Source organism: Tetrao urogallus (assembly GCF_951394365.1).
Source record: "Tetrao urogallus genome assembly, chromosome: 13".
Lineage (NCBI taxonomy): Eukaryota > Metazoa > Chordata > Aves > Galliformes > Phasianidae > Tetrao > Tetrao urogallus.
In genome coordinates this window covers 19,085,355-19,111,758 of record NC_136826.1, presented here as the reverse complement: position 1 = coordinate 19,111,758, position 26,404 = coordinate 19,085,355, and the positions used below count along the sequence as shown (strand labels likewise).

General features: G+C 40.2%; 1 protein-coding gene across 1 annotated transcript; it reads left to right on the top strand.

The window, feature by feature from the left end:
• Positions 1–11,586: 11,586 nt before the first annotated feature.
• On the top strand, positions 11,587–20,235 carry ZC3H12B (zinc finger CCCH-type containing 12B; the record flags this gene model as incomplete). Its single annotated transcript, XM_079542000.1, has 5 exons — positions 11,587–12,191; positions 16,709–16,848; positions 17,907–18,141; positions 18,232–18,338; positions 18,815–20,235. The coding sequence occupies 5 exons, from the start codon at positions 11,587–11,589 to the stop codon at positions 20,233–20,235; spliced, it is 2,508 nt and encodes an 835-aa protein (XP_079398126.1).
• Between the last annotated feature and the right edge of the window lie 6,169 nt (positions 20,236–26,404).

The following is a 26,404-nucleotide window of genomic DNA, read 5'->3' as shown; positions in this document are numbered from 1 at the left end:
TGGAATACTAGCAGACTAGAATGGGAGGTAATAAGCAGAGCATGAGCCACAGGAGGGTCATGCTCCGACTCCAGCTCTGAGCAACTCTGGATGGAATAGATGGAGCTCGTAACAGCAAGAGTCATCCTCTCTGTAAAAGCTGTTAAAAAAAGTTTTCATAGCAAATAATCCACTAGTCAGATGAGAAAAGTCTACAAATTATTTAATAAGCCAAACAGAAAGGTTTGGACAGATTTCAGTCAAATTTCTGACTACAGAGTGTTTCAGTAGGAAAGGACATCTGGACAGTAGAGGATTCTCCATATCATTCTTAACTATTCACATAATGTTGTCCACATTAACCCAGGTACTGCAGATCCCTGCTTTGAGGCAGGGGTTTTGCAATGATTAGCGATGAGTTATGAGGCTTATAGCCTTCTATTACAACAACCTGCTTCTTGTCATCTTCTTCAGTGTCCTCTCAGACATTCCCTCCTGGGGACTGAGTGAGCTATCGTACATTAATATGAATTATTAATATTGTATATGAACATGAATTCAAATGTCCACAATAGGTTTTCATGCCAGAGAAAGCACTCAAAGGCCAGAAAATGAAATGTGTCAGAGAGGAGGAAAAATCATCACCAAAAATTACTGAGAATGAGAAAGGGTGGGCAGCCAGAAAGTTTGTCTGGAGAAGGGATGAGGTGCTAGATTCATACGGCTGCCTGGAGGGCTGGAAAACAGATCTGAAAAAACACCTAATCTGGAATTTTTGTTTGTTTGGGGCTTCAGAGGAGTAACTCCCATTTATCTGTAAATATTTATACACCCATTCATTTAACTTGAAGAAACTGAGCTGTATTAACATTCAATTTCTTATGTACTTACCTCAAATATTGTCAAGTACTTTGTCATGTACTGAGTGTAGTTGAGGAGTTATACAGTTTTCTCTTACACACTCAGCTGAGCTAAGATGAAAACTATGAAAGTATCACTTGTCTCCTTTGGAAATGACATACACAGTTCAAAACAAACACAAAGAACCTACTGAGAAACCAGGCACAAAAATTAAAGCATATGAGAAAACTGTAAAATATTCTGTGTAACAAAAGGGATTCAGGTTTGTAGAAGGGAAGGTGACAGGTTGGCATTGTGTCCTTCATGAAAACTCTTAACACCTGTGTCTGACATTAGAACCAGTACAATACAGCTCCCTGCTTTTTCCACTGAAAAAAATATATTTAGTCATCTTTAAGTGTTAGCATTTGTGCAAAACTACAAAACATTAGCTTTAGAATAACAAAAAGAAGAAGCAATCATTAGAAGGATTCAAAATGAATTAAGGTAGACTATTTCATAACAACAGAGTAGATAGCCATTGCTTTCATCAGGCTTTAAATCAGTCTCTAGATAAACAGCAATCTTTAGGAGCATGCAATTAGCTTGAGCTCTGCGTCCACATGAAATCAGGGACTGCTGTGGTAACAAACACATCCTACTGTTCTCTCAGTTGTGAAATCATCACATCTGTCTTCCTGAGCCCTCTATCCTATGCTCCCTATGAAGTACAGTGAATTTGCATATTCTTTCAACTCATACTGGTTCAGGAAATGGGGCTTTTTTCCCCCCCTCTCCTCATCAATGAATAATATGGATATTTGTATGTGATTTCTACTGCTATTGCTATTCTATTACAGTCAAATTTATGAATACTTTTTCAGTGTAACTTTTAGCAAAGTGACAGAGAAGAAAGAGAGAACCATGTACTTGCACCATTCCTATCAGTTGAGGTGAGCAGGTGTGGAAAAGCCTGGAGAGATTTACCACTATTTTGGTGTTTGTACATTCTGAGATCTCTGGTGTTCCTAGAGATGAAAAATCACTTTCCACATTGCAAAGTAAAATCTGGATGTCATGAGGCATGTTCCTCTAAGGGCAGAGCAGAGGGCCAAGGATTAGGACAAGCAGATTACTCTTTCAGCTCTGATGTCAGTACTCGCAGTTCAAGCGCATTCAAGCTGGTGGCATGCAGCATTTGTTTCATGGACTGGGACAAGTGCCTTTACATGTGCGTGTTCCACATTTCATTATACATAAAACAGATAGCTCTTTGTGTGCCCTGAAATCACAACACTGTTGTATCATGCCTATGCTGGCGCTCTACAAACTTAGGTATGGGGAAATAAATAACTGTTCTCTTTCAACATACAGTTATTATTGTGTTTTGTTTTTGTTTTTTTTCTACCCCCAACAGAAACTGAAGGGCTTACACACACAACTGCTATTGAAAAATAAACCTTTTGATTTCCTGGTCCTGAACCTTACTCCCATTTGAACCTTTAAAACCAGGCACTAGTAGACATACAATACAAGCAAAAATCAGTACCACCATGCTATTGAGCACAAGTTTGAACTTCACTGCATTTAAAAAATTAAGTACTTCTTCAGTCCGCATACTGCTATCACTAGTGACAAGTAGCACAGAACAGTTCCAAATTGCAAGAATGACTACTCTCCCCCATATTTAACACTAACACGATGGAAAGGGCAGCAGTAACAGCAAAGCAGCAAAATCCCACACTGTAGCAAGCAACAAGTTGTGCAAATACAACAGCACAAAAATAAAGGAAAGAACTTACCTTCAAAAGGCCTGTTACACAGGGACCTCCAGCAAAACACCCTCACTCCCCCCTGCCAACACTTAAATGAGGGCTGGGGAGGGGTGGATCCTGGCTCCACCCTTTCCATCACCCAGATGCATTGCATGCACCTGAGCTGCCTTGGGCTGGCCCTGCCTTCCCACCAGGTGCTCTATCACTGCTTCAGGCTGCAACTCAGCATTTCTGTCTACACCACTTTTGTAATCATCCTCACTACAGTAATTAACTCTATAATGCTGGGATGTAATGGTGACTTTTTTTTCCCCAGTATGTTCAGGATTTAACATGTTACTGCATATCTTTTTATTTATTCACTACTTTCTTTAAAAAATGCTATTACGTTCTGTGTTCTTTCCTCATTACAGAAAGCTTATACTCATCATCACATCTGCTGGACTTTTTCCACACACATAGAGGGGAAATATTGTAAGTGAAATGTTGTTTTCAGGATGATTTGGGAAGCCAGAGGCAGTCACAAGCAACGCTGACAGGCGCAAATAGCATGCCAGCTCTGAGATCTTAAGATTATTTTATCAGCTCTGGAAGCATTGGTTATTTCTTTACTTAATCCTTCAAAGTATGCTGTGAGAATATCCATCAATGGCCTAGATCTGGCAGTGGTGCCAGATCTAAGGCCCAAAGATGGGCCTAAATATATTTAAATTTCACAGAACCACAGAGTTGCAGGGATTGGAAGGGACCTCAAGAGATCATGGAGTCCAACCCCCTGCTAAAGCAGGTACTCTACAACATGTGGCACAAGTAGGCATCCAGCTGGGTCTTGAATAACTCCACTGAAGGAGACTCCACAACCTCCCTGGGCAATCTGTTCCGTACTCTGTCACCCCTCTCCTAAAGAAGTGCTTCCATGTGTTAGTACAGAACTTCCTGTGTTCAAGTTTTAGGCCATTAGTCCTTGTCCTATCGCTACACTCCATCAAGAAGAGACTGGCCTCGTCCATTTGCCTCCAACCTCCCTTCAGGTATTTCTAAACATTTATCAGATCCCCCCTCTGTCTTCTTTTCCCCAGGCTGAACAGATCCAGTTCAATCAGCCCTTCCTCACAAGGGAGATGCTCCAGGCCCTTCACCATCTTTGTGGCCCTCTGCTGGACTTTTAGGAGATCCTTGTCTTTTTTCAACCAGGGAGCCCAGAACTGGACACAACAGTCTAAATGCAGCCTCACCACAGCAGAGTAGAGGGGGAAGATCACTTCCCTCGATCTGTTGGCCACGCTCTTAGTAATGCACCTCAGAATTCAGTCACGTCTTTTATTTCATCTTCCATCCCATTAATCTGCAAAACTGGGAAAACGTCTCTAGTACTGCACATCATCCTTCCCCCAACCACACTGATTTCAATAAAGGCACTAGGTAGCCTTTTTCCCATTCTTTTGTGTAACTCGAGCACATCAGCCACTCGAGGACTTATTTCTAAGGGACTCTTGAGTTGTAAGACGTTGGTTACGAGCAAGAGAATATCTCAATGGCGGCCTTCCTTGCCGAAACGCGCCCGAGAAGCACCGCAGCACGCCTACTAGCACCGCGCGTGACTAGGGCCGCGCGCCCGCCGCTCGCCCCGCCGGTTGGGGCGGGATAGGCGCCCGCACTGCCCTTGCGCCAGGCAGGAGCGGAAGGCTGTGCGCGTTCCTGCTGGCGGGCGGCGCGTGCGCTGCCTCCGGGAGCGCGCGGGCGCCGCGAGGAGTCGGGCGTCTGCAGCAGCGGGGGCTGGGCGTGGTTGCTAAGCGACGGCGCCCGGGCAGCGGCGTTGGCCCGGCAGAGATGAGGCGGAGGCAACGGCCTCCGCGCTCCCGCCGGCGCTGAACCCTACTCCCGCACCTTCCCCCGTCTTTCTCCATCCCGTCCCGCCCGGGCTTTGCCGCCCCCTCCCTCCAACCCTCTTCCCTCTCCCCTCGCTCCAGTCTGTCCTTCCCCCTCCATGCGGCGGGAGCGGTCGGCGTGGGGCCCGTGCCGCGGCCGCGCCGAGCCCCGCCATCCCTCGCCTTTCCGCCGCCAGATTCAGCGAGGAGCCACGGGCGGCGTCTGCAGCGACAACAGCGGGTGAGGCCCCGGCTGAGGAAAGGGGTGGCGAGGGAAGCCGTGGGGCGGCCGGAGGAGCGGCGGCGCCCTGGCGGTGGCGGACGCCCTTTCCCGGCGCGGCACGGGGGCTCTGCGTGTCGCGAGAGGACGGCAGGGCGCCCCCTGCTGCCCGCCGGCGGTCTCCGGGCTGGGCCTCGTTCGAGCCGCGGCCTTCCGCCGCTCGCACGCCCGGCCCAAGCAGGGTGAGCCGCTGCCCCGGCGTGCGCCGCTGCGTTGTTGGCTCTGGGCGGCCGCTTGGCCTACTGCCGCCTCTTCCCGACGGCGCCGCCGATTCTGCGTGGTCCGAACCGCTCCGCGGGTGCTCTGCGAAGCAGACCGGCGCGGGGCCGTGTGGGGAGCTGATGTGGTTATCCCAGCGGGGGTTTGGATCCGGGGGTCTCTCGTCTAGGCCTTTTCTGCCACCGTTCGCCAGCTGGGTGCAGAATCGGGGAATTTGCCTGGTTTCATTTAATAAGGGCAAAGCAGGGATTGTGAAGGCTGCGGTAGCATGCTGTTTAAGGTGGTGTTCTGTCTCTGAACATATGAAGGGTAGCAAGAAATTTGTGTTAATAGAAGCATATGCTTAAATAAGGAAATTACTTTTGCAGAGGGTACCTGATGATCACTACTCACATCCTTCCGTTTTGCTTTATACTGTAAATGTGAATTAGAAACTGATCATTTACTACAGTGTAGAGGATGTTTACAGTCATATTTCTAATTCATTCATTTGAAAACGTTATTTTGCACAGCTCTTTTCTAATTATCACTTAAACCTTTGGAGACTGTATTTCACAAGACTTGTGTAATTCTTTCCCAAGTCGCTAAACAATAAAAAGGAATGCAAAAGCTATATTGTGTCTTCTTAAGTTGATAAGTGTAGATCTAAATGAATTGTTTGTTTAATACATGCGTTATCTTTTTTGTTTTTTCAATCTTCTAGTGTGTTTTAGTGATATGTACTGTCATGAATGGAAAGGAAGAATAGAAAGAAAATGAAAATTCTGCTTGTTCATGAATGTATATTCAGCATATTGGTAGTTCTGTGTGCCTGGGAATATGCAGCATTAGCATGCCAGATCCATCTGATTTCATATGCTTTGTGTGTTCACTAAAGTGGATGTCTGAAGTTGTTGCTTTTATACAGGAAGTACCTTTAATTATAGAAATGCATCTTTTAATTGCCACATACTGTAAATGGCACTATGGTACGTAGAATTGAAAGGTAAATTTTACAAGTGTTCAAAACAATCTTTGACTCTAGCTGGAAAACTACTTTAGTAGGGATGTGGAGGTAATTCTCGAACAGAACAATTGAACTGCTGTTGGAATGTGTTCTTTCTTTTTCCACTGTCATGTTTTCTGTATGTTCCTGTAACTGCTGATGTTTTCTGGACCTGTGTTGAGACGGTCTTCTATAATGGTGCTTACTGAGTTTTAATGGAAGCCCTCTGTAAAACTTCCTAAGTCAATTTCATTTTAAAAGCCTCTTTAAAATGTATTTTAAATGAAAAAAAAAAAAACAACCTAACATCAACTGAAGTCACCAATGAAAAAGATCAGAAACAAAAGATGTAAAGAGGATGAATGAATACCAGGGACACTTTATGTGCAGATGAACTAGTAAGAGTCAAACCTTACTGTCAACTGCAGTGAATAACTTTTGGCTTTCTGTTCTTCAGTCTTTCAGAATGCCTTTTTCCAATGCAAATTATTCCACTGTAGACATCTATTACTTCTGACTTTCCTAGCCAACTGAGCTGTCGTTTTGTTAAACATTTATAGTTGTACTATAGATCTGTGAGTAGTAGGTCACAAAACAAATTGCTTCCATCACTTAAACTCTATTACTGTTTACTTCAAGAGCAAAAGTACTGGAGCTCTTTGGAATAAGGAAGGCAGCAGGATGGAAGTCCAGTTATAGAAGCTAGGCTTGGAAAAGTGAAGAACAATAATTTATAAACTCAGGAAAAGTTTCTGGGTGTTGCAAGATTATAAACTGGTTTAATATATTGATTCATCCATTCTCATATTATAAAAAAAATAGGCTGATACCTTGAACTCACAAACAATGCTGGGACTACTCACCACTTTTGATTATGAAAGCTGCTAGACATAAAGGACTTTGAAGAACCATATATACATGACAGGACAAGAATGCATGTGTCTATATGTTGTATGTATGCTTTTTTTTTTTGTAATTTTAGTTTAAAATACTATTTTTCCAGGCGTTACAAATGAGAAGTATATTTGAATAATAATACTTCACACCTACTACTGTGTTTTGTTTGTTTGTTTTTGATAACCTGTATATGATGTTATGATAATGCAGGAGATTCATCTGGAAATAAGAAAAAACACCCTTACAAATCCGGGATTTCTGACACCATGACACTTAGTATGGTTTGATATATTTCAGATTTAGGGAAGAAACGGAGAAGTGTGGAGCTAAGCAATAGATTTAGCTTTATTGTTCTGAGATGAGCAGTTGGTTCATGAGATTGGTCATAACAAAAACTTCATTTACTATCAATCTCCACTCAAATACATATATTCTTTCTATATTTAAAGTCTTCAGCTGAGTGTATTTTTGTTTTAAGGGTAGCTGCTTGTAACATTTTAATGTGATGGAAGGTACAGCAATAATAGTGGGCTGGCAAAGTCTTTCTTGGGCTGCAGCAAATGAGGACAAGCCCAAACGCAGCAGCTGTGAATGCAGAATTGAAGGGGAAAAAAAACTGCTTCCCTTTGGAAGGTATCAAATACACAGGGATCTCTGGAGAGATTCCCTCAGCTCCACTGCCAACCCTTAAATGAGGTCTGTGCAGGGGTGGATCCTGGCTCCATCCCTTCCATCACTCTGTACATTGCTTGCACCTAAGCTCCCCTGCGCTGGCCCTGCCTTCCCACCAGGTGCTCCATCACTGCTTCAGGCCATGACTGAGCATTCCTGCTACACTACACCTGTATTTAACTTTCTTAAATGACTTAGTTTTGACTTTGTTTGCTGGCATACTAGGTTGAATCATCATGTCAAAAGAAAAACTAGTCTTTACACTGTTTGCTGTGTGACTCCTTTAGAATTTCATGAGAATATAGTGGTCAATGGCTTAACGTCCCGATGGAGATTAGTGATGAGTGGCATCCCTTAGGGGGTTGTGCTGGGGCTGATACTCTTTTATGTCTTTATCAACGACATTGACAGTGGTATTGAGTTGCACACTCGAAGTTTCTGGATGACACCATGCCTGATGCGTTGATGTGCCTGAGGGATGGGATGCTGTTCAGAGAGACCTAGACAGGCCGAGCAGTGAGCACAGGAGAATCTCGTAAGGTTCAACAAAGCCAGGTACAAAGTCTTGCACCTTGGTCACGGCAACCTCCACTATCAAAACAAGCTGGGGGTCAAAAAAATTTAGCACAGCCTTGACAAAAAGGACTTGGGGGTCATGGTGGATGGTAAGCTGGACATGAATCAGCAATGTACCCTCACAGCCCAGAAAGCCAACCGTATCCTGAGCTGCATAAAAAGAGGTATGGTTGGCAGGTCAAGACACATTATCTTGCTCCTCTACTCTGCTCTGGTGAGGCCTCACCTGGAGCACTGCATTCAGATGTGGAGTCCTCAGTACAGGAAAGACACAGACATGGAGTGCTTAATAACAGGGTCAGAATATCAACCTTACGTTACGGCATAAAGTTTAAACTTGAGTTATTTTTTTAGTAAGAGCATCCATAAGAAATTTAATGTGTTTATTCCTTTAACAAGCCCACACAGCCAAGTCATATAAAAATCAATTTCTTAGAGTTTTTAACCATGAACCACATGAAACCCTAAACCTAATTCTCCCCTCCTCCCTCCTTTTTTAAGGTTCTTTGCAAAGTCTTTTCTAATGGATGCTTTGTCCTAGCCTATATTTAGGTCATCTGTCTTTAAAGAGTGAAATATATGCTATAGCATAGGGATTTACTATTTCATTTTTGAAAGCAAAAATTTATTTTTCTTGGAGATGAACACTGCCATCACCACAGCAATGAAAGAATCTGAGATCAAAGAATAACTTAGATTGGAATGGACTTCAGGAGGTCATCTAATCCAACGTGCTACTTAAAGCAGATGCATTAGTGACTTGACATTGTTTTTACAATGGCAACAGACCAGAAAACTTCCAGTTACAAGATGCCATTAAAGCCTTCTTATTTATTTCTGTAAAGATAATGCTTGATGGTAACTCAGTGGGATGACTTTTTCTGCTTCTAACTCTTTGTTTAGCAGATTCTGAAGTGACTGGTAGTATATCTGAAAGCATAAGTCCTACATGCTGAGTTTATCCTCCCACTTAGTGGATAGCATAGCATGCACATAAGGGTGCAGTCAGTATATTGAGAACTTTAGAAACTGGATAACCTTTCAGATTTCTGAAAGATTGTTTTATTACTGGGTGAAATTTTTAGTTAAAGGACAACAACCACAGCGTTAGAGGTGCCCTCCAGCTATACTGGATGCACCTTTCCCTTCCCCTCAAGAAAGTCCAATAATTATTTCAAGATCCTGGATTTAGCAATGCCGCACAGCAAAGTAACCCCCTCAGTGCACTTTAACTAAGTATTTCTCCTATTGTTTTCTAGCTTGGCAGTAGCTCAGTAAGAGCCATTTTGGTTTCTTGGGAAGCTAGAAATAAGATTTTAAAAACGCTTTGTACAGTTAACAAACGTACAGTTAGAAGAGTGGTGTGGTTGGGATGGTATTTTGCAGGTTTATAGTTAAGTAATTTTGGTGGAAAGAGACAATCAAAAAATAAATGAAATGCTCACCCGTGTCCTAGGCTGGAGTAGAAACTCCAAAGGAAGGAATCCCCAGAAAGAGATTCTTCCCTAATGGCAGTCAGCCCTTAAGTGGGTCCAGGAGAGGTGCAGCCAGGCTCCAACCCTTGCTGTCACACCGCTGAATTGCCTGCACCTGTGCTCCTGCAGCTGACTCAGCCCTTGCCTCAGGTGATCAGTCAGTGGTTCAGGCCATGACTCAACAGTTCCCATACACACTTGAATACAGCCTATTTGATAAAGCTCCATATGTAATCAGTCCAAATACTTAGTTGATTTTTTGAGAAAAACTTTGTCAACTTTTGATTCTTGCCTGTAGCCTGAGGTCATAGAAGAGACTTGAGAGGAAATGAGAAAGGTGCTTGAAAGAGATGTGAATTTATTACTTGTTACACTAAGTGATTACACAAGTGAGGTGTGTGAGGGAGCCTATTAGGAAAGGACGTGTTTGGCCATCTTCATTCTGGTGCCAAAGTCGTGCCTATTTTGTGCCACAAAAATTCTCATAGCAGTCTTGCAAGAGAGCTTTTCATACATCCAGAGCTTACATCAATCACAGCATTCTTCAGAACACAAAGGTAACAAGCAAAAGTATATTTGAGAACTGGTGCCAGTACTGGGGCTTCTGTTGTGATTGCTGTTTAAATCCAGGATCGTGTTCCTCATACAGATGTAACTTTAAAACAGTTGGTTCTCTTTGAGAATTAGATATGTTTGCCTTTTTATCTCTTTCACTCTCTTGTTTTTGTCTGGAGCTTCATCTAAAGGAGGTGACTTTAACAAAAGCAAAATTTGTTAAAAAGAGAGAGTGGATTTGAAATAAATAGATTCATCATGACAATTACATTGTTTTTCATTATTCTCATTGAATGCTACGTTCGCAGTCTGCTGTTTTATAAAGGAAAGCAGGACTTGAAACTTTCTGAAAGTAGGCCGCTTGTTAATTACTTTGGTTAGCTTGTCAACTCTTCTGTCAAATAGTTGAACTCCTATTCTGCCTTAAATGCTGACTTACAAATTCCTTCTATCCTCCATATTTCTCAATGAATTTTATTTAGTTATCTATATTTATCTAAACGCCCAAATTGACAATTTTCTCTAAAACATGCACTGCTGTTGCTTTTAAAATCTGTTTTTCAAGGCTCCATTATGTTAGTTCATCCTTTCATAGGTCACCTTGATGCTTACTTTGACAGACCTCTCAATAGGATTCCTTGAACACTTCTGATATAAGACAGAAACTGTGTGTATCCTGACTTTCTGACAAAATGCAGTAGAATCCATCCTTGATTTTAGAATTTTCAGTGCAGTAGATATAGGAAATGAAAAGCACAAAATAATCATTGCATAGAACCCTTCTGCATGTTTGTATTGACTTTTTTTTTTTTGCATGTCTAGCTGCCAGTTTGCACTAAACTTAAGGAGGTGTCACTTATCAACTCTGGCAGTAAAACGTCTCTGAAACAGACTAAAATGGTTTGTATTAGAGTCTGTACATACAGGAACTCCACACCGTGTTGCTGAAGCAGACAGGCTGTTCATACTGTAGAAGGCTACGAAAAACAGCTTTCTAATGAAAGTTTTGGGTCACTCTTATTTTTTAAATCCCATCTAAAATATTAGTAAGATATTCAATTAATTACAGCTGCAAGTGTATAAAATGGGAAGTAAATTTTTCATGTGTGGAGATATTGTGGAAGGGAAAAATAATTTGTGACTAAAGATTCAAGAAAGTTACATGCTTTATCATTATCAATCTTAACATGGAAATTGAAATGACGAGAGAACTCTATTTACTTGTAAACAAAATTACTGTAGTCAAGTATTTTGCAGAATTTTACAAAACTTTTGTTTGTTTGTTTGCTTTAAAGGATCTTCATGTTGGTGTTGTTTATGCCAGAACATAACAAGCAAGGCAAATTTGCTCCAGTCTTGTGTCAACTTTGTGTAACTAGCAAACACAATGCAATTGAATACGAAATTCAGGTGACTTTGGAAATGAAGAAAAAGTTCTGAGCTCTCTGACTGGAAGCTGAACGTGATGACGGCCTGGTCTATGGTAGGGAAACTGAAAATGGAGAAGAGGCACTCCAGAGAAGAGAGAAATGTGGAACAAGATGCTGGGGAATGCAGCGCTGAATCTGAGGAATGGACGAGCTCAGAAAGCGAACCTGAGCAACCGTACTTCCGAAGCAGCTGTAGCAATATTCCATGGAGAGAAAAAGAGGCTTCCACTAAACCACATCGGCCACTCTGTCGCTCCCCGTGCTTGGATCGCCCAAGTTTTTCACAGAGCAGCATCACACAAGACTTGAAACTAGAGGAATGCAAAACAAATTTGGACAAGGAATACCAAGCTAAAATGGATTTTGCTTTAAAGCTTGGGTATGCAGGAGATCAGATCCAGGCTGTACTGAATAAACTGGGAGCAGATGCACTCATCAATGATGTTCTGGCAGAACTTGTGAGACTTGGTAACAAAAGTGAATCAGAGGGACAGAACAGCAGTACCACTAATACTCTGGTGCCAAGAGGTCCTTGCCCAAAGGAAATAGCAAGCCCTGAATTGTCACTTGAAGATGAAGTTGTGGATAACAGTGATAACTTGAGGCCAATTGTCATTGATGGAAGCAATGTGGCTATGAGGTGGGTCTCCCTCTTGCAACATATGAAAAGAAGAAAAATGACAAAAAATATTGATGTGAAAAATCTATATCGGTGCTGGGGAATTTAACTGTACTATGCTGTGTTTTGTTTTATTCAAGTCCTTAAGCAATACTGAAAAAATATTAATGTCCAGAGGCAATCGAACAGGGGAGTTAAAAATAGTTTAAAATGACATTAATATATGCTGATGGTACGCGCTGGACTTGAGAAAAGTTGAACTACTGCTGATCAAGCCCATTCAGAAGTCAAAGCAATTTAGCAATGTCAGTACAGGGCTATGCATGAGCTTAGCCTGCCGACTCTCACAGCTGTGGTACTTGTGAATTCAGATGCGCCTAAGCACAAGGCTACTTGAGTCTACACAACTCAAGCTGTGGTCAACATGGATCTGTACTGGGTCTTATAAGGGGTGGAGTTAATTTTCCCCACAGCAGCCCGTGCCATGTTGTGATTTGCACTTGTAACTAGAGCAGCATTGATATTACACCAGTGTTTCAACTGTTGCAGAACAGTGCTGGCACAGCATCAAGGCCATCTCTCCAACCCCACCTCCCTTGGCCGGTAGTCGGAGGGTGGGCAAAAGGTGAGGAAGGGACATCACTGTTGCAGCTGACATAAATAGACCAAGCAGATATTCCAGACTATGACATCATGCTCAGCAATAAAAGCTCTGGGGAAGAAGGAGAAAGCCAACTGTATCCTGGGCTGCATAAAAAGCAGCATGTCCAGCAGGTCAAGGGGGGTGATTCTCCCTTGTGAAAGCCCACCTAGAGTACTGCATTCAGCTCTGAGTTCCCCAGCACAAGAAAGATGTGGACTTTAAAGTGGCTCATTAGAGGAGAGCCACAAAGTGGCAGGCCTAGAACAACCGTTCTACAAAGAAGGACCGAGAGAGCTGGAGTTGTTTAATTTGGAGAAGGCTCCAAGAAGATCTTTCAATGCATAAAGTGGGTTTATAAGAAAGACAGACTTTTTTTTTTTTAAACAAGTATATGTAGTGATAGGACAAGGGTTAATGGTTTTATACTGAACTAGAGTAGATTTAGATTAGGCATTAAGAAATTCTGCACTGTGAGGTTGGTGAAAAACTGGCACAGGCTGCCCAGATGGCCCATTCCTGAAAGCGTTCAACGTTGAATGGGCCTTTATGCAACCTGATATAATGAGAGACATCCCTGCTCATGGCAACACAGTTAGACTAGATGATCTTTAAAGGTCCCTTCCAACATAGACCATTCTATGATTCTGATTCTCATTATGTACACATTTCTCTTCCCAAGCAACCACTATATATATTTAGGTCCTGCTTCCCAATAAGTGGAAGAACACTGGATGCTGATGAGAAGCGTTTGCTTCTGTGCAGCCTTTGCTTTTATTTCATTGAACTCCTGTCTCAGACCCACTAGGATTTATTTTTTCCTCACCTAATTTTCTCGCACCTCTTACTAGGGTGAGTGGGAGAACAACTGCAGTACTTGTCTGCCTATTAGCATTAAGCTACACCACAAACCAAAAAGATATTTTTGTAAAGCAACATCACCAATATTGATTTTCCTTTTTTTTTTTTTCCCTTTTTTTTTTCTTTTTTTCTTTTTTTTACTGTTTGTTATATTTTCAGTCTCTGTACTGCCTGAATAACTCCTGAGCACTGTGTGACAGAAGCTGGCAAAAATTGTACACTCTTATTACTGCATACCTGTGAATACTCTGTTTATGAAATAAATTATGTATGCACTTGAAAATATAAAAGAATATTATATTCTGTGAAATCCAAAAAGGGTGCAGAAAATCACTTTAGCAATGCTTTTGCATTAATAATTTAAGTTGCAAGGATTTGGAATATGCTGGTTTTCTGTAGGCCTTAGTTATACTTCTGGTATTAGATACCTGACTGGCTTCATCTGTTTCAGTGTTACTTTCTCCAGTGTTTCGAGCCCAAGTAAAACACGTATTCCACTGCACTCCAGTAATCTGTGATGTTTTTCTCCAATAAGTAAAATTTTGATTTATAATCCATAGAATAATGCTAGAGACCTCTTCAGTAAGATGCTACTCTCTTAATAATTCAGCATTCTTGCATAGGCTGAGAATACCAGAAAAGTGAAAGAATAATAAAGCTTTTGCCTTCAAAAAAGCTGCATTGATCATGCAAATTGTAGCCTTTAAGGTAAAAAAAAAAAAAAAAAAAAACATAATTAATGGTGCCTATGTAAGAACACTTCCACTTTCAGTGTAGATTTTTTCTTGAACATTTTTGGGGGATGCTACACAGAACCAACAGCTTGTCTCTGGATGGTTATGACAGCTCGATACTGCTACAAACAAATGCCAGTTGCTTTAATCTGTGGGAGGCATTCCTAGCGTTTTGTGTAGCTACAAGAATCTCCTTAATTACACCAATTGCTTGGACTACTCCCACATGTTGGGGCACCTGTAGGAAAGTTCTCTCCTGTATTTCTCACTGCTAGCTCGTTCTCTTGATTATTTCTGGTAAGAAGTGTCACATGGCTTTCATAGCATTCTGGAACACTCCCTAGGAGCCCTACTCAACCACTCTTTCAAAGCAAGGACACTGCTCCTCAATGCAGCATCACTGAGCTGATTGAGTTAATGCCTTCTGTGGCAAATGGAATAATCTGAATAAATTAATATAGAAATCCCAGGGAGAATATTGAACTGGACAGCTCCAATGCTGTGTCATAGTTGACGAAAAACTGCAGTTGTCTTGAGGAAGCAGACAGTTCTGAATGAAAACACTTTGAGAAAAGCACATGGAAGAGCATAACATTGGCTTACCAGTCTGCTCTTTTCAGATGCAATTTTAATTTTAGCAATTTTAGTTGCTAACTAAAGTGTGACAAAGGAGGATTATTATTTTTTCTTCAGTAAGAGAGTCAACCTTACTTTTTTCCCCTAAGTATTTTTTCTTCCTCAATATCACCATATGGAAACAATACATGCACTCTTTTTCAGGGAAAGAAAGCGTTAGCTTGAATCTAAATATGAAATCATTCATAATGCAATCTATATGTCTTACATACGTAGAATAAATACTAAGAACATAATATTTACTGTATGTCCTTTCTACAGTTAACAAATGGACAGTTGAAAAAGTAGCATGGTTAGGAGAGCACTTTACCGGTGTTATAGTTGGAAAGATAACTGTGGTGGAAAAGAGACAATCAAAGAAGAAATGCTCACCCATATCCGAGGATCTAGGCTTCCAGTGGAAAGCTCCAAACAGGAGAGATCTCTAGAAAAAGATCCTTCCCTAGGGTCAGCCAGCCCTTAAGTGGGGTCCAGGAGAGGTGCAGCCAGGCTCCACCCTTCCTGGTCACACCTGAATTGCCTGCACCTGTGCTCCCACAGCTGACTCAGCCCTTGCCTCAGGTGCCCAGACAGTGGTTCAGGCTGTGGCTCAGCAGTTCCCAGTACAGTCCTCATATATTATTCAGGCACTTCTTAACTGTTTTCTGAGAAGATTTACAATAAACTTGAAGAATTGTGTTTCATATTCAACAAATCAACCAGTAAGGTAGACTAAATAAGATTTATAATTGATTCTAATTAGTGTCTATCAAATATCTATTTTTTCTTTACAAAAACTTTTAATGCCATTTTATGAATGGAAATGGTATTATACAGCTGCTTCAAACACTCAATTCTGTACAATTGTAAAGACTTAAGTATGTTGCATAAAAGAAGTTTTTGATTAGTTAGAGAAGGGAAGAAAGAGCTTGAAGAACTTTTACAGTAATTTCTCTCTAAAAGAAATAAAGTATTTTTTAATCTAGATGTTTTGAAAGCATCTGTTCCTCATAACAGTCAGCTTCACTAGTTCATTTATTTTTATTATTGCTAACTTTTTTATAGCACTATTTTAGATGAGCTCAATTTTTTGAAGGTGAGTTTTTTCAATAGATCAGCTAATAAAATGAAAAAGTAGAAAAAAATTTTTGTAGCGTGATGGGAAGTGCAAGAATGACAGCAGAGCAGCAGAATTCCAGGCTACAGTAAGGGAGATGCTTAAACACAACAGCAGTTAGCACAGAAACGAAGGGGGGAAGAGAGAAGGAGAGAGGGGGGGGAAAAAAAAAAAAAAAAAAAAAAAAGCTGCTTTCAGATATATCCCACCTCCACTGCCAGCTCTTAAATAAAGTCTGGAAGGGGTGAATCCTGGCCCCAGCCCTTCTGGTCACCCAGGTATGTTGCATACACCTGAGCTACCCTGGGCTGACTCTTCCTTCCCACCAGGTGCTCCGTCACTGCATCAGGCCATTACTTAGCATTTCTACTGCACTTCTGCATTAGGGTTATTCTATAACTGTTTTGTATTTGTCTGGTCTCTATAAATTCTATTTCCCTTATTTACCTACATCATGACAGCTTTAAAAGGAAAAACAACAACAATAAAACCCAGAGTTGAAACTTTTATGTTTGCTGTTTCTGAGTCTTCTGGTGGTTTTTTTGTTTTTGTTTTTTGTTTTTTTCTGCAGCCATGGAAATAAAGAAGGATTTTCCTGTCGGGGAATTCAACTAGCTGTTGATTGGTTTCTGGAAAAAGGACATAAAGATATCACCGTGTTTGTACCTGCATGGAGAAAAGAACAGTCTAGACCAGATGCACCAATTACAGGTAATAGGTCAAGATTTTCTTTGACTTTTTGGTTCAAGTAAATAAGCGTGTTACATTAAGACAGAACTGTGTCATTTTTCTAATGAGAACTACATGCTAAGCTGTGGCCATAGCATTGCATGCACTCAACTGAGAACAAAACAACTTCACTGGTGAGGAGCAGTTAAGTATTTGCATCTGCAAAAAAAAAATAATTCTTTTTTTGAAATATAACTGGATTATGTCAGCACTCTTAAGAGGAGATACAATTTTAGCAAATGTTGTTAAGCAGACAGAAAATAATTCTTAGTTCCTGGGCTAGTAGAAAATAAGTAGTATCTGGCCAGGGACTCTTTTGTTAGTGCTATCTTGAATACTGAAGAAGCAGAATATATTTTGACCCCATTTGCAGTACTTAGGTTTTACTCCGAGCTAACAAGAAGGCAGTAATAACTGAGTTATCATAGAATGGCCTGGGTTGCAAAGGCCCACAGTGCTCATCAGTTCCAACCCCCTGCTGTGTGCAGGTCACCAACCAGCAGCCCAGGCTGCCCAGAGCCACATCCAGCCTGGCCTTGAATGCCTGCAGGGCTGGAGCATCCACAGCCTCCTTGGGCAACCTGTTCCAGTGCCTCACCACCCTGTGTGAAAAACTTCCTCCTCATATCCAACCTAAACCTCGCCTGTCTCATTTTAGAACCCTTCCCCCTTGTCCTATCACTATCCACCTTCATAAACAGCTGTTCCCCCTCATTTTTATACGCTCCAAGTATTGAAAGGCCACAATGAGATTTCCCAAGCTAAACAAGCTCAGTTCCTTTTCTAACTGTTCATGAAAATGGATATTTACAGGGGAGTACAGTGGTTATGAAGCTTAAATACAGGATATTTACTTAGTGCTTTGAAAGATCAGAAATGTCATTCTCCTTCTAGGTTTTTGTTCGTTTTTTTAAAATGAGGATTATATATGCACATAATAATAAAATTATTTCTCAGAAAAGAGGAAAAGTGTAATATTTCATGGGCTGTATTTCTTCACAAACGTTTAAAGAAGTTGCTTAAGTAAACTTATTTTGCAGATCAAGAAATCTTACGGAAATTGGAGAAAGAAAAAATTCTTGTTTTCACCCCATCTCGAAGAGTTCAGGGGAGAAGAGTAGTTTGCTATGATGATCGATTCATAGTAAAGCTTGCTTTTGACTCAGATGGCATAATTGTATCAAATGACAACTATCGAGATCTTCAAAATGAAAAACCAGAATGGAAGAAGTTCATAGAGGAGCGTCTGTTAATGTATTCTTTTGTGAATGATAAGTATGTTTTTTCCTTCAAAAATTAAGAGAATTTGCCAATTCTGAACCCTCAGTAAAAGCTGAAATTCAAATTTCATTTCTTTCCCATTAGATTTATGCCTCCTGATGATCCTCTAGGACGCCATGGTCCAAGCCTTGAAAATTTCTTAAGGAAAAGGCCAGTTATTCCTGAACATAAAAAACAACCGTGTCCTTATGGTAAGTGCTGAAGCCATATAGATGTGCTCTGTTCAAAGGTAGGTGAAGTGAGCAATTAATTAACATTTTGGCATTACTAGCCATCCAAGCACCATATCCTTTTTTATATCCATCACGCACATATTAATAAAAATAATATAGCAAAAAATTAAGGCTATCACAGCTTTTTGCTATTTTTTTTCTGGCTTGTATTCAATAAAAGAGATTTATAACTACACAAATTGTGTTAAGAATGTTTTATATAGCACTGAGTATGTTGTCAGTATTGAACTCATGAACGGTAGGAACAAAAGTGATGCAGTGATATACCTGGTTACAGGTAGTAGCAGTCTGTGAATGCCTGCACATATAATTATTCTTAACAATGATAATACAGAAACGTTACAATTAAGAAAAAGTGAAAGGTATGAAGAAAAAGGTAGCGGGCAGTAGTATCAATGTTTGATTTATTTAACTTGAAATCACTTTTCTTACAGGTAAAAAGTGCACCTATGGGCACAAATGTAAATATTACCACCCAGAACGGGCAAACCAGCCTCAAAGGTCAGTAGCGGATGAGCTTCGAATAAGTGCCAAATTATCTGCTGTGAAAACAATGAGTGAGGGAGCCTTGGCTAAGTGTGGCACAGGGCCCTCCAGCTCCAAAGGAGAGATCAGTTCTGAAGTGAAACGCATTGCCCCAAAGCGTCAGTCAGATCCAAGCATTAGATCAGTAGCTGTGGAGCCTGAGGAAAAGTTAACAGTAGCCCGGAAGTCCGAGGCCAACTCTGTCCCATCTCTGGTTTCTGCATTAAGTGTACCAACGCTCCCTCCACCAAAAAGCCATGCAGCTGGTGCATTAAATACTCGATCTGCAAGCAGTCCAGTGCCAGGTTCCTCACAGTTCACGCATCAGAAATCCTCACTGGAACACATGTCCAGTGTGCAATATCCTCCAATATTAGTCACCAACAGCCATGGCACCTCAGTTAGTTACACTGACCAGTATCCCAAATATGAATCGTTAGGGGACCATGGCTATTATTCCTTACTCAGTGATTTCTCCAACTTGAGCATAAGTAGTATGCATAACACAGATTATTACGGGGCTGATATGGACCAGGGGATGTATTCTAGAAACTCAAGCCCCTGTCCTGACAATTGCTTAAGCCATACAAGTAATGATTCTTATTCCTCTTACAATGACTTATATCTGGGTGTAGCAGATGCCAGTCCAGAAGATAATGTGAAGATCCACAGACTGACATCGCAAAATCGTCTTCAGCCTTTTCCCCATGGTTACCATGAAGCCTTAAATAGAGTTCAGAGTTTTGGAACTGAAGAGCCTAAACAATCCCTTCGCAAACAGTCTGTTTCCCACTTAGGCCTGCATGCCCAGCATCCAGTTGTCGGAGCACGGTCCAGTTGTCCAGGAGAATACCCTGTGCCTCAAAATATTCATCCATCAACTGCACAATCAAGCCGTGCCTTGGTCATGACAAGAATGGACAGTATTTCTGACTCACGGCTTTATGAAAGTAATCCTACAAGGCAGAGGAGACCACCTCTGTGTCGAGAGCAGCATGCTAGTTGGGATCCGTTACCATGTGCAACAGACTCTTACACTTATCATTCATATCCATTGAGTAACAACCTCATGCAGCCATGTTATGAACCTGTAATGGTAAGAAGCATGCCGGAGAAGATGGAGCAGCTGTGGAGGAATCCATGGATTGGGATATGCGGTGAGCCACGGGAGCCACATGTTATCCCAGAGCATCAGTATCAAACATACAAGAATCTCTGCAATATTTTCCCGCCAAGCATTGTCCTTTCTGTGATGGAAAAGAATCCCCACATGACAGATGCACAACAGCTGGCAGCTATGATTGTTGCCAAATTAAGAACAGGGCGTTGAAATATTATAACCTCTTTTGTATAAATGAGACTATACAGCACATAGGAACTGGTAGAAAAATTATATAAAGAAGGAAGTAGGCAAATCTATTGTAAATATTTTCTAATAAGGTAGGATAAACTTCTGTACACAGTAGTTGTTGTATATGTATTGAGGCACTATTTAAGAGTTGACTGTATTGTAAATTTTAAGATTTTAAAAATAGAGATTTTTAATAGTATTTTACAGGAAGTGCATACCTTGCTGCATGGATAGTTCATGAAGAACTACAATGTCACATTCAGTGTCTCAAAGCTTTTAATACAAAATTATTATTAGCAGTTATATTGCATGTATTAATGTACACTTTCAATTTGATTATAAATACCTAATTGGCCTTTCAAAGCATGCTGTATACAATCCCGGATGACTTCTAGGGTTTCAGCTTTGCCATTTGACGCCGCCTATTGGTACCTCAAATATTGAAGAAAAATAACTTGACAAAAATGATTCAATTTGTAAGATGCTGAATCTCTTTCAGCTTTTGGATGTTAATATTGTTGGTATTTCTTAAATTTCAAAACTGTTCCCCATGAGTTTATTACTGTTACTCCAGTCCAACAGAAGCCAAATGCTTCATTAAATTAGGACCAAAACATTAAGGAATATGAAGGCGTGATAAAACTAAAATATGTTTTAACTGTAGCTTCCCTCTTCAGAATTCAGAATCATCTGCTGCTCCAGATGATTAGAAAAGATGAAAGAAAAGTGTCAGTTGTGTATGAATTGGATTACTCAGACTCCAATAGCAGGAACTGAAAGTTAATGCAGAAACTCATCTGTATCTACAGCCCTTCTGTGGGCAAGGATGGCATTTAACATGCAAAACGGCCATAGAAGATCAACCTGTGAAAGGAGTGGGAGTGGCTGTTCCTTGAAAAGAGATGCTACAGTTCAGGTTTGTGGCAAAGCTTGCTTGGTTTTGCTCTTCAGATCCACGCAGAGGTGTGCATTTGCCTCATGACCGTTTCTAAAATTTCTGTTTAAACAAGTGAGAAGATTTTGTGTGGCATTGTTTGCTCAACTGGTATTTTGCTCAGGGTGGGAACCTTTGTAGCTAAATGTCTCCAAAAGAGGCGTTTCTTGTTTTTTAAGCTGCACTGACTGAACGCCCTTTTTTGACTCCATTGTATATTTCACCATTTTGAACCATTACTAACTCGATATGTCTCGAGCTAGAACTTAATGACTTCTACTGTAGTTTTTTTCATGAAAGCTGAGAAGGCCTAGTTTATGGCCTTTTGTTTCTTCATGAGAAGGTGTGACACTGCCTAAATGTTTCTTACTGTGAAACACACGGAATGCGAGGCTGCAGTCAGGGTTGTTTCTGGTGTTTTGATAACGGCTTGCATGCTGCTTTCTCACTCTCTGTTTGTCTAAGGAACAAAACATCATCATTTCCACATCTGCATTACTGTATAAATGATTGATTTGATTCACAATATTGTTCAGGCTATTTATCATGGGCAAAACGTATTCCTGCAGGTCAAAAGCAACAAAGAAAACCATTATAGGTGCAATGACAGTTAATGTACTGATAATAACCACATCATTTCACACATGACAAATATTCTTCTGTTGGTACAAGGAACATATATAATGACCACATCATTACATATTTGAGTTAACTTGAAGGTGATTTGAGTTTACACTCAGTGTTTAAAAATAACTATGTTTTAACTAGTTGTCACAGTTATTGTCACTGTTAATAGTAAATCTCTGGATACCTACAGTAACTGGAGAAAACAGATTGAACTCTTGACCAGTATCCAAAAACATTTCTTACTAACCACCATTTTAGATTTTTAATTTGCAATTAATTCTTATTCTCTTCTCTTGCATGGTATTAAGCAGCTGAGAGCAATGCCTCAAATAACCAGAAATGACCTTTTGTTTGTTGATACAAATTGTATCTCTTTTTCTTGATTGTATAAAAACTGTTTAAAAAAAAAAAAACAAAAAAAAAAACAAAAAAAACAAAAAACCTAACAACCCATAAACCTCTAGATTAACTTCAGTATTGCATGTTCACCACCATGTTTGTGACACCATGTGTCACACAGAAGTAGCCCATGAGTAATTATGATTTTCTGTTATTTAAAATGGGCACTTATAGTTTATAGATGAGCGAGACAACTTCTCAGAACTGGTTTATTATGTGCACAGATACTGTGTGTACACCTCAAAGCATTACATGGTTATCTTTAGTCTATTAAGCAGATTCATCCTTGCACTAAACCTTATGTAAAAATGTTGCTGTTAACTCATCTGCATGTGTTTAAAATAGTAACAATATAATTACTATAGACCTTGCTTTATTCTAAACATATTAATTTATAATTTATGTAGGCTTAAAATGAAGTTTATTTTGCACTCACATTTTCCATCTTGCATGGAATTAAATATTTGTATGTAAAAACACGTTTGTCCCCTTTTTCTCCCACTATAAAGGTAAGCTATCTTAAGAGGGCTTGGTGGGTGTTTTTGATATTTTAATGTGTAGAAGCCTGAGCAGAAGTTACTGTGTGAAGCTGTGCGTGATTTATGGACAGTCATCCTTGTAGGACTCGTCGACTTGTTTTTATGTTCACGATCTTTGTCTTACTGACAAGAAAAAGGAATTATTCCAAACAGAAAGGCTATGGTACTGCAAACACAGCATGCCATTTCTGTAAGGCACTCTGAAAGCTAATTGTCTTTTTATAAAAAGCTATTTGCATCCATCCTATGCAGAGTTACTGAATGGGCAGTGTAGCCTTGTGGAAATAATTTGCAAACGTTGTGCTTGTTTAGTCCACCTTAGAGGAAATGAAGCTTTTATTCGTGATGTAGTCTTTCCTAACCCCCCAGTTAAGTGACAATTCCAATATCTGCATCTGTTCTCAGATATGTTTACAAGCCAATTCAAAACACTGACTTAATCTTCAGCGCAAAAGCTTAGATTTCTTCTTACATGGAAGAGTTGATCTTATTAACAGATGATCATAACTGTCTATATTGTAAATATAAGACTCTGTATAAATGCTCTGAGAGCATGGTATTTAGATGTTTTTAAAACTGTAAGTAAGCAGTTCTAGAAACTATATTTTAATAAAATCCAAAAGATTCTAGCTGAGGAACTGCAGAAAGAAAAAAGCGCTAAGATGAAATCTTGCAAGGAAACAGCATACATCAGCAGAGCCAGTGCTTACTCTAGGCATTCTGAATAACTGATCTTTAGTCTTCAGCTGTATTACTTTCACATAATTTATCACTTAAGAGTGCATAATGTTAAATTCTTGATTCAAAACTCAAATGCTTTATTGGAAGTCAGCCTAATTTTGTGTGTTTTTGTAATAATTACATGTTAGTAATATATTAAGTTGTACATATAGAACATTTGACTACTGTTAGTCCTGTTGTTGTCTTATTGAGCTACAGTAGTGAGCTTTATCCGTTTGTAGAATTAAACGTTACTGTTTAATTGTTGTAAAATTTTATAAATCTCTTTGGGTTATTTTGGTTGACCCAAATATAATGTAAGTCTCAATGACAAAATGAGTGAAAAATGGATGTTAAGCCAATATGTGGTATTTAAAAAACACTGTAGTAAGTGTGCAAACGCTCTAGATGCTGCTGCATGGATATCATTCACTAGCATGAGTCTGTTTAGCTTTTTGTAAAAATCTTTTAAATTTAAACTCTTAAAAAATATTAAGTGGGCATATGGTTGCTTAGGCCAAGCAGAAGAATCCTCATTAAATACAACAAAAAACAAAGTATCTGTTTAGGAACAGATACTCTGAATTTTGGCATTTTGGAATTCTTACTGGTAAAGCCAGAACCTGCAAAGAATAAATGTGAGCTGATAAGCCTGTTTAAAACTTGGTTGGTTAGCGGTATGCATGCATACCTGTGATGTCCACCAAGCTACTATCAGGAACATTCAAGGGAACACGTTTTGAGTGCAGTCATTCTAAAAATTCCATGCCAAAAAGAAGGTATGAGCTTCATTTCTGTACCCATTTGCCCCACAGAAATACTGCTTTTTCTTGACTTGCCAAAAGTTAACGTGAAACATTGGTAGCACCAGACTCCTATTAGCCAGATCATGAGATCTGTCATTATTAGCACTACGGTTCAGCATTCAGCATCAATGCAGCTTTTATGCACCCCCCCCCCAGGAGGCTGTGTGACAGAGCCATAGGAGTGCAATGGTGTTCCTTGCAGTACTTAAACAGGAAAAAATACAGGTTTGCTGTTACTTCAATTACTCTCATGCCAGTGTTTGCTTAGCCTTTGAAGATCCATTATATAGTCTCTATGATTTTGGTCTTTGGTATTTTGAAGATTGTAAACATACTAAAATTATTGAGAGGAATCCAAAACTAATACAGTCTATTACCTGTACCCTCCCTGCTCTGTGTAGAAGGTTTGCACAGCTATTTAATACACATGAAATGTTATACTTCATATTTACCTATATAAAACCTGCTTATTTAATAAAACTGAGAGCCACTGGATAATTTGTTTCTAGCCTTTTTTTTTTTCCCCAGCCCTCTTAAGAGAGAGCCTCAGAAGAGCTTTTTGTCCCAAACAACTGTCACAACACATCCAGGCTGTATCTCAACACTCCTTGTTGATTTACAGGAAGAATACCCAAATTGTGAAGTCATATAATGCTCAGCTTCTGTGTTTAAATCTGCATAGAAAAAGGATGAGAGTAAGGATGCTCCATTTTACTTGAAAAAAAGCAGAGGAGAAACTTCTTTGTGTTAATTAGGTCCCACTTTTCATCAATCTTTCTATTAAATCAATTTTCTTCATCTATTTCAACACCTCATCATTTCACTTTTCAGGGGAAGGATACAGCATCACAGTGATTTGATTCGAAATTACTTCAACTGTTTTGGGGAAACAAAACGGGAAGGAAAATGATATAAAAGGATCACCTTTATCTGTATCTCTATTTGCTCAAACTTCTACCACTACCATGTTTGCTTTCACAATAACCAGGAGGATCCAGGTACTTCAAAAGACAAAACTATTACAAAACATTAAAATACACATATTACAAAGTTTCTTCCACATCTCCCTTTATGGTTAGTCAGAACAGCCCTCACAGACACTTCTACTGAGAAGCATTAGATTCCACAGGATGCTCTTGCTGCTCCAGTTTTCTCCCCAGAACTGTAACCCTTTCTTAGCACAGGAAGTCCATTGGAGAGTGACTGCTCTTATAATTCAGGAAGCAAAATATTTAAGACTTGAACAGGCAGGAATAAGTTACAGTAATGATTCCATTGTTGCATTATGTGAAAGTGATGGTCCCAAGGCCACAGCTTCCTCAGTGACTCTCATTTGCATCATTTATCCTTGCAATCTTATGTAAAGCTCCAAAATAAAGACCGAGAGGGGACCTGATCCAGGTCTATCAGTATCTAAGGTGTGGGGGGCAGAATGGCGAGGCTGGACTCTTTTCAGTGGTGAGTGGAGACAGGACAAAGGGAAACGGCCAGAAACTGCAGCACAGGAAGTTCTGCACCAATGTGCGAAGGAACAGCTGTACAGTGAGGTGAGGAGCACTGGAACAGGCTGCCCAGGGAGGTGGGGGAGTCTCCTGCTCTGCAGATGTTCAAGACCTGCCTGGATGCCGACCTGTGCGACCTTTGCCGACCTTGTGTTACCAACTGCTTGGGCAGGGGGTTGGACTCCGTGAGCTCTGCAGCTCCCTTCCAACCCCTACAATTCTGTGAAAATTATTATTATTATTTTTAATCTCCAGTCCCTTCTAGAGCTTCACTTGGAGGTGGTATTGCAGACAGTAGAAACCTGTCTGGAAAGAAATTTACAGAGGGGAAAAAGGCAGACTCAAGCAATTTAAAGCAAAGGAAAAAATTAAGCACTGAAGGAATACATCAACACGGCCTTTCTTAGTCCCCCCTCAGAACACATTTCTAGTAAGCAAACTAATTAGCATTCTGAAAAAGAAATTTTACTAAGTGCGTTTATCAAGGGAGGAGAAGTTGCATATAGCATTTGTTAGCATGCTTTCCTTTTTGAACTGTTGTTTGCATCTCTTTAAAAGTATAAATAGCACATATAATAACAGTGTTAGCACCTAATGAGAACGGTAACCATAAAGAATTAA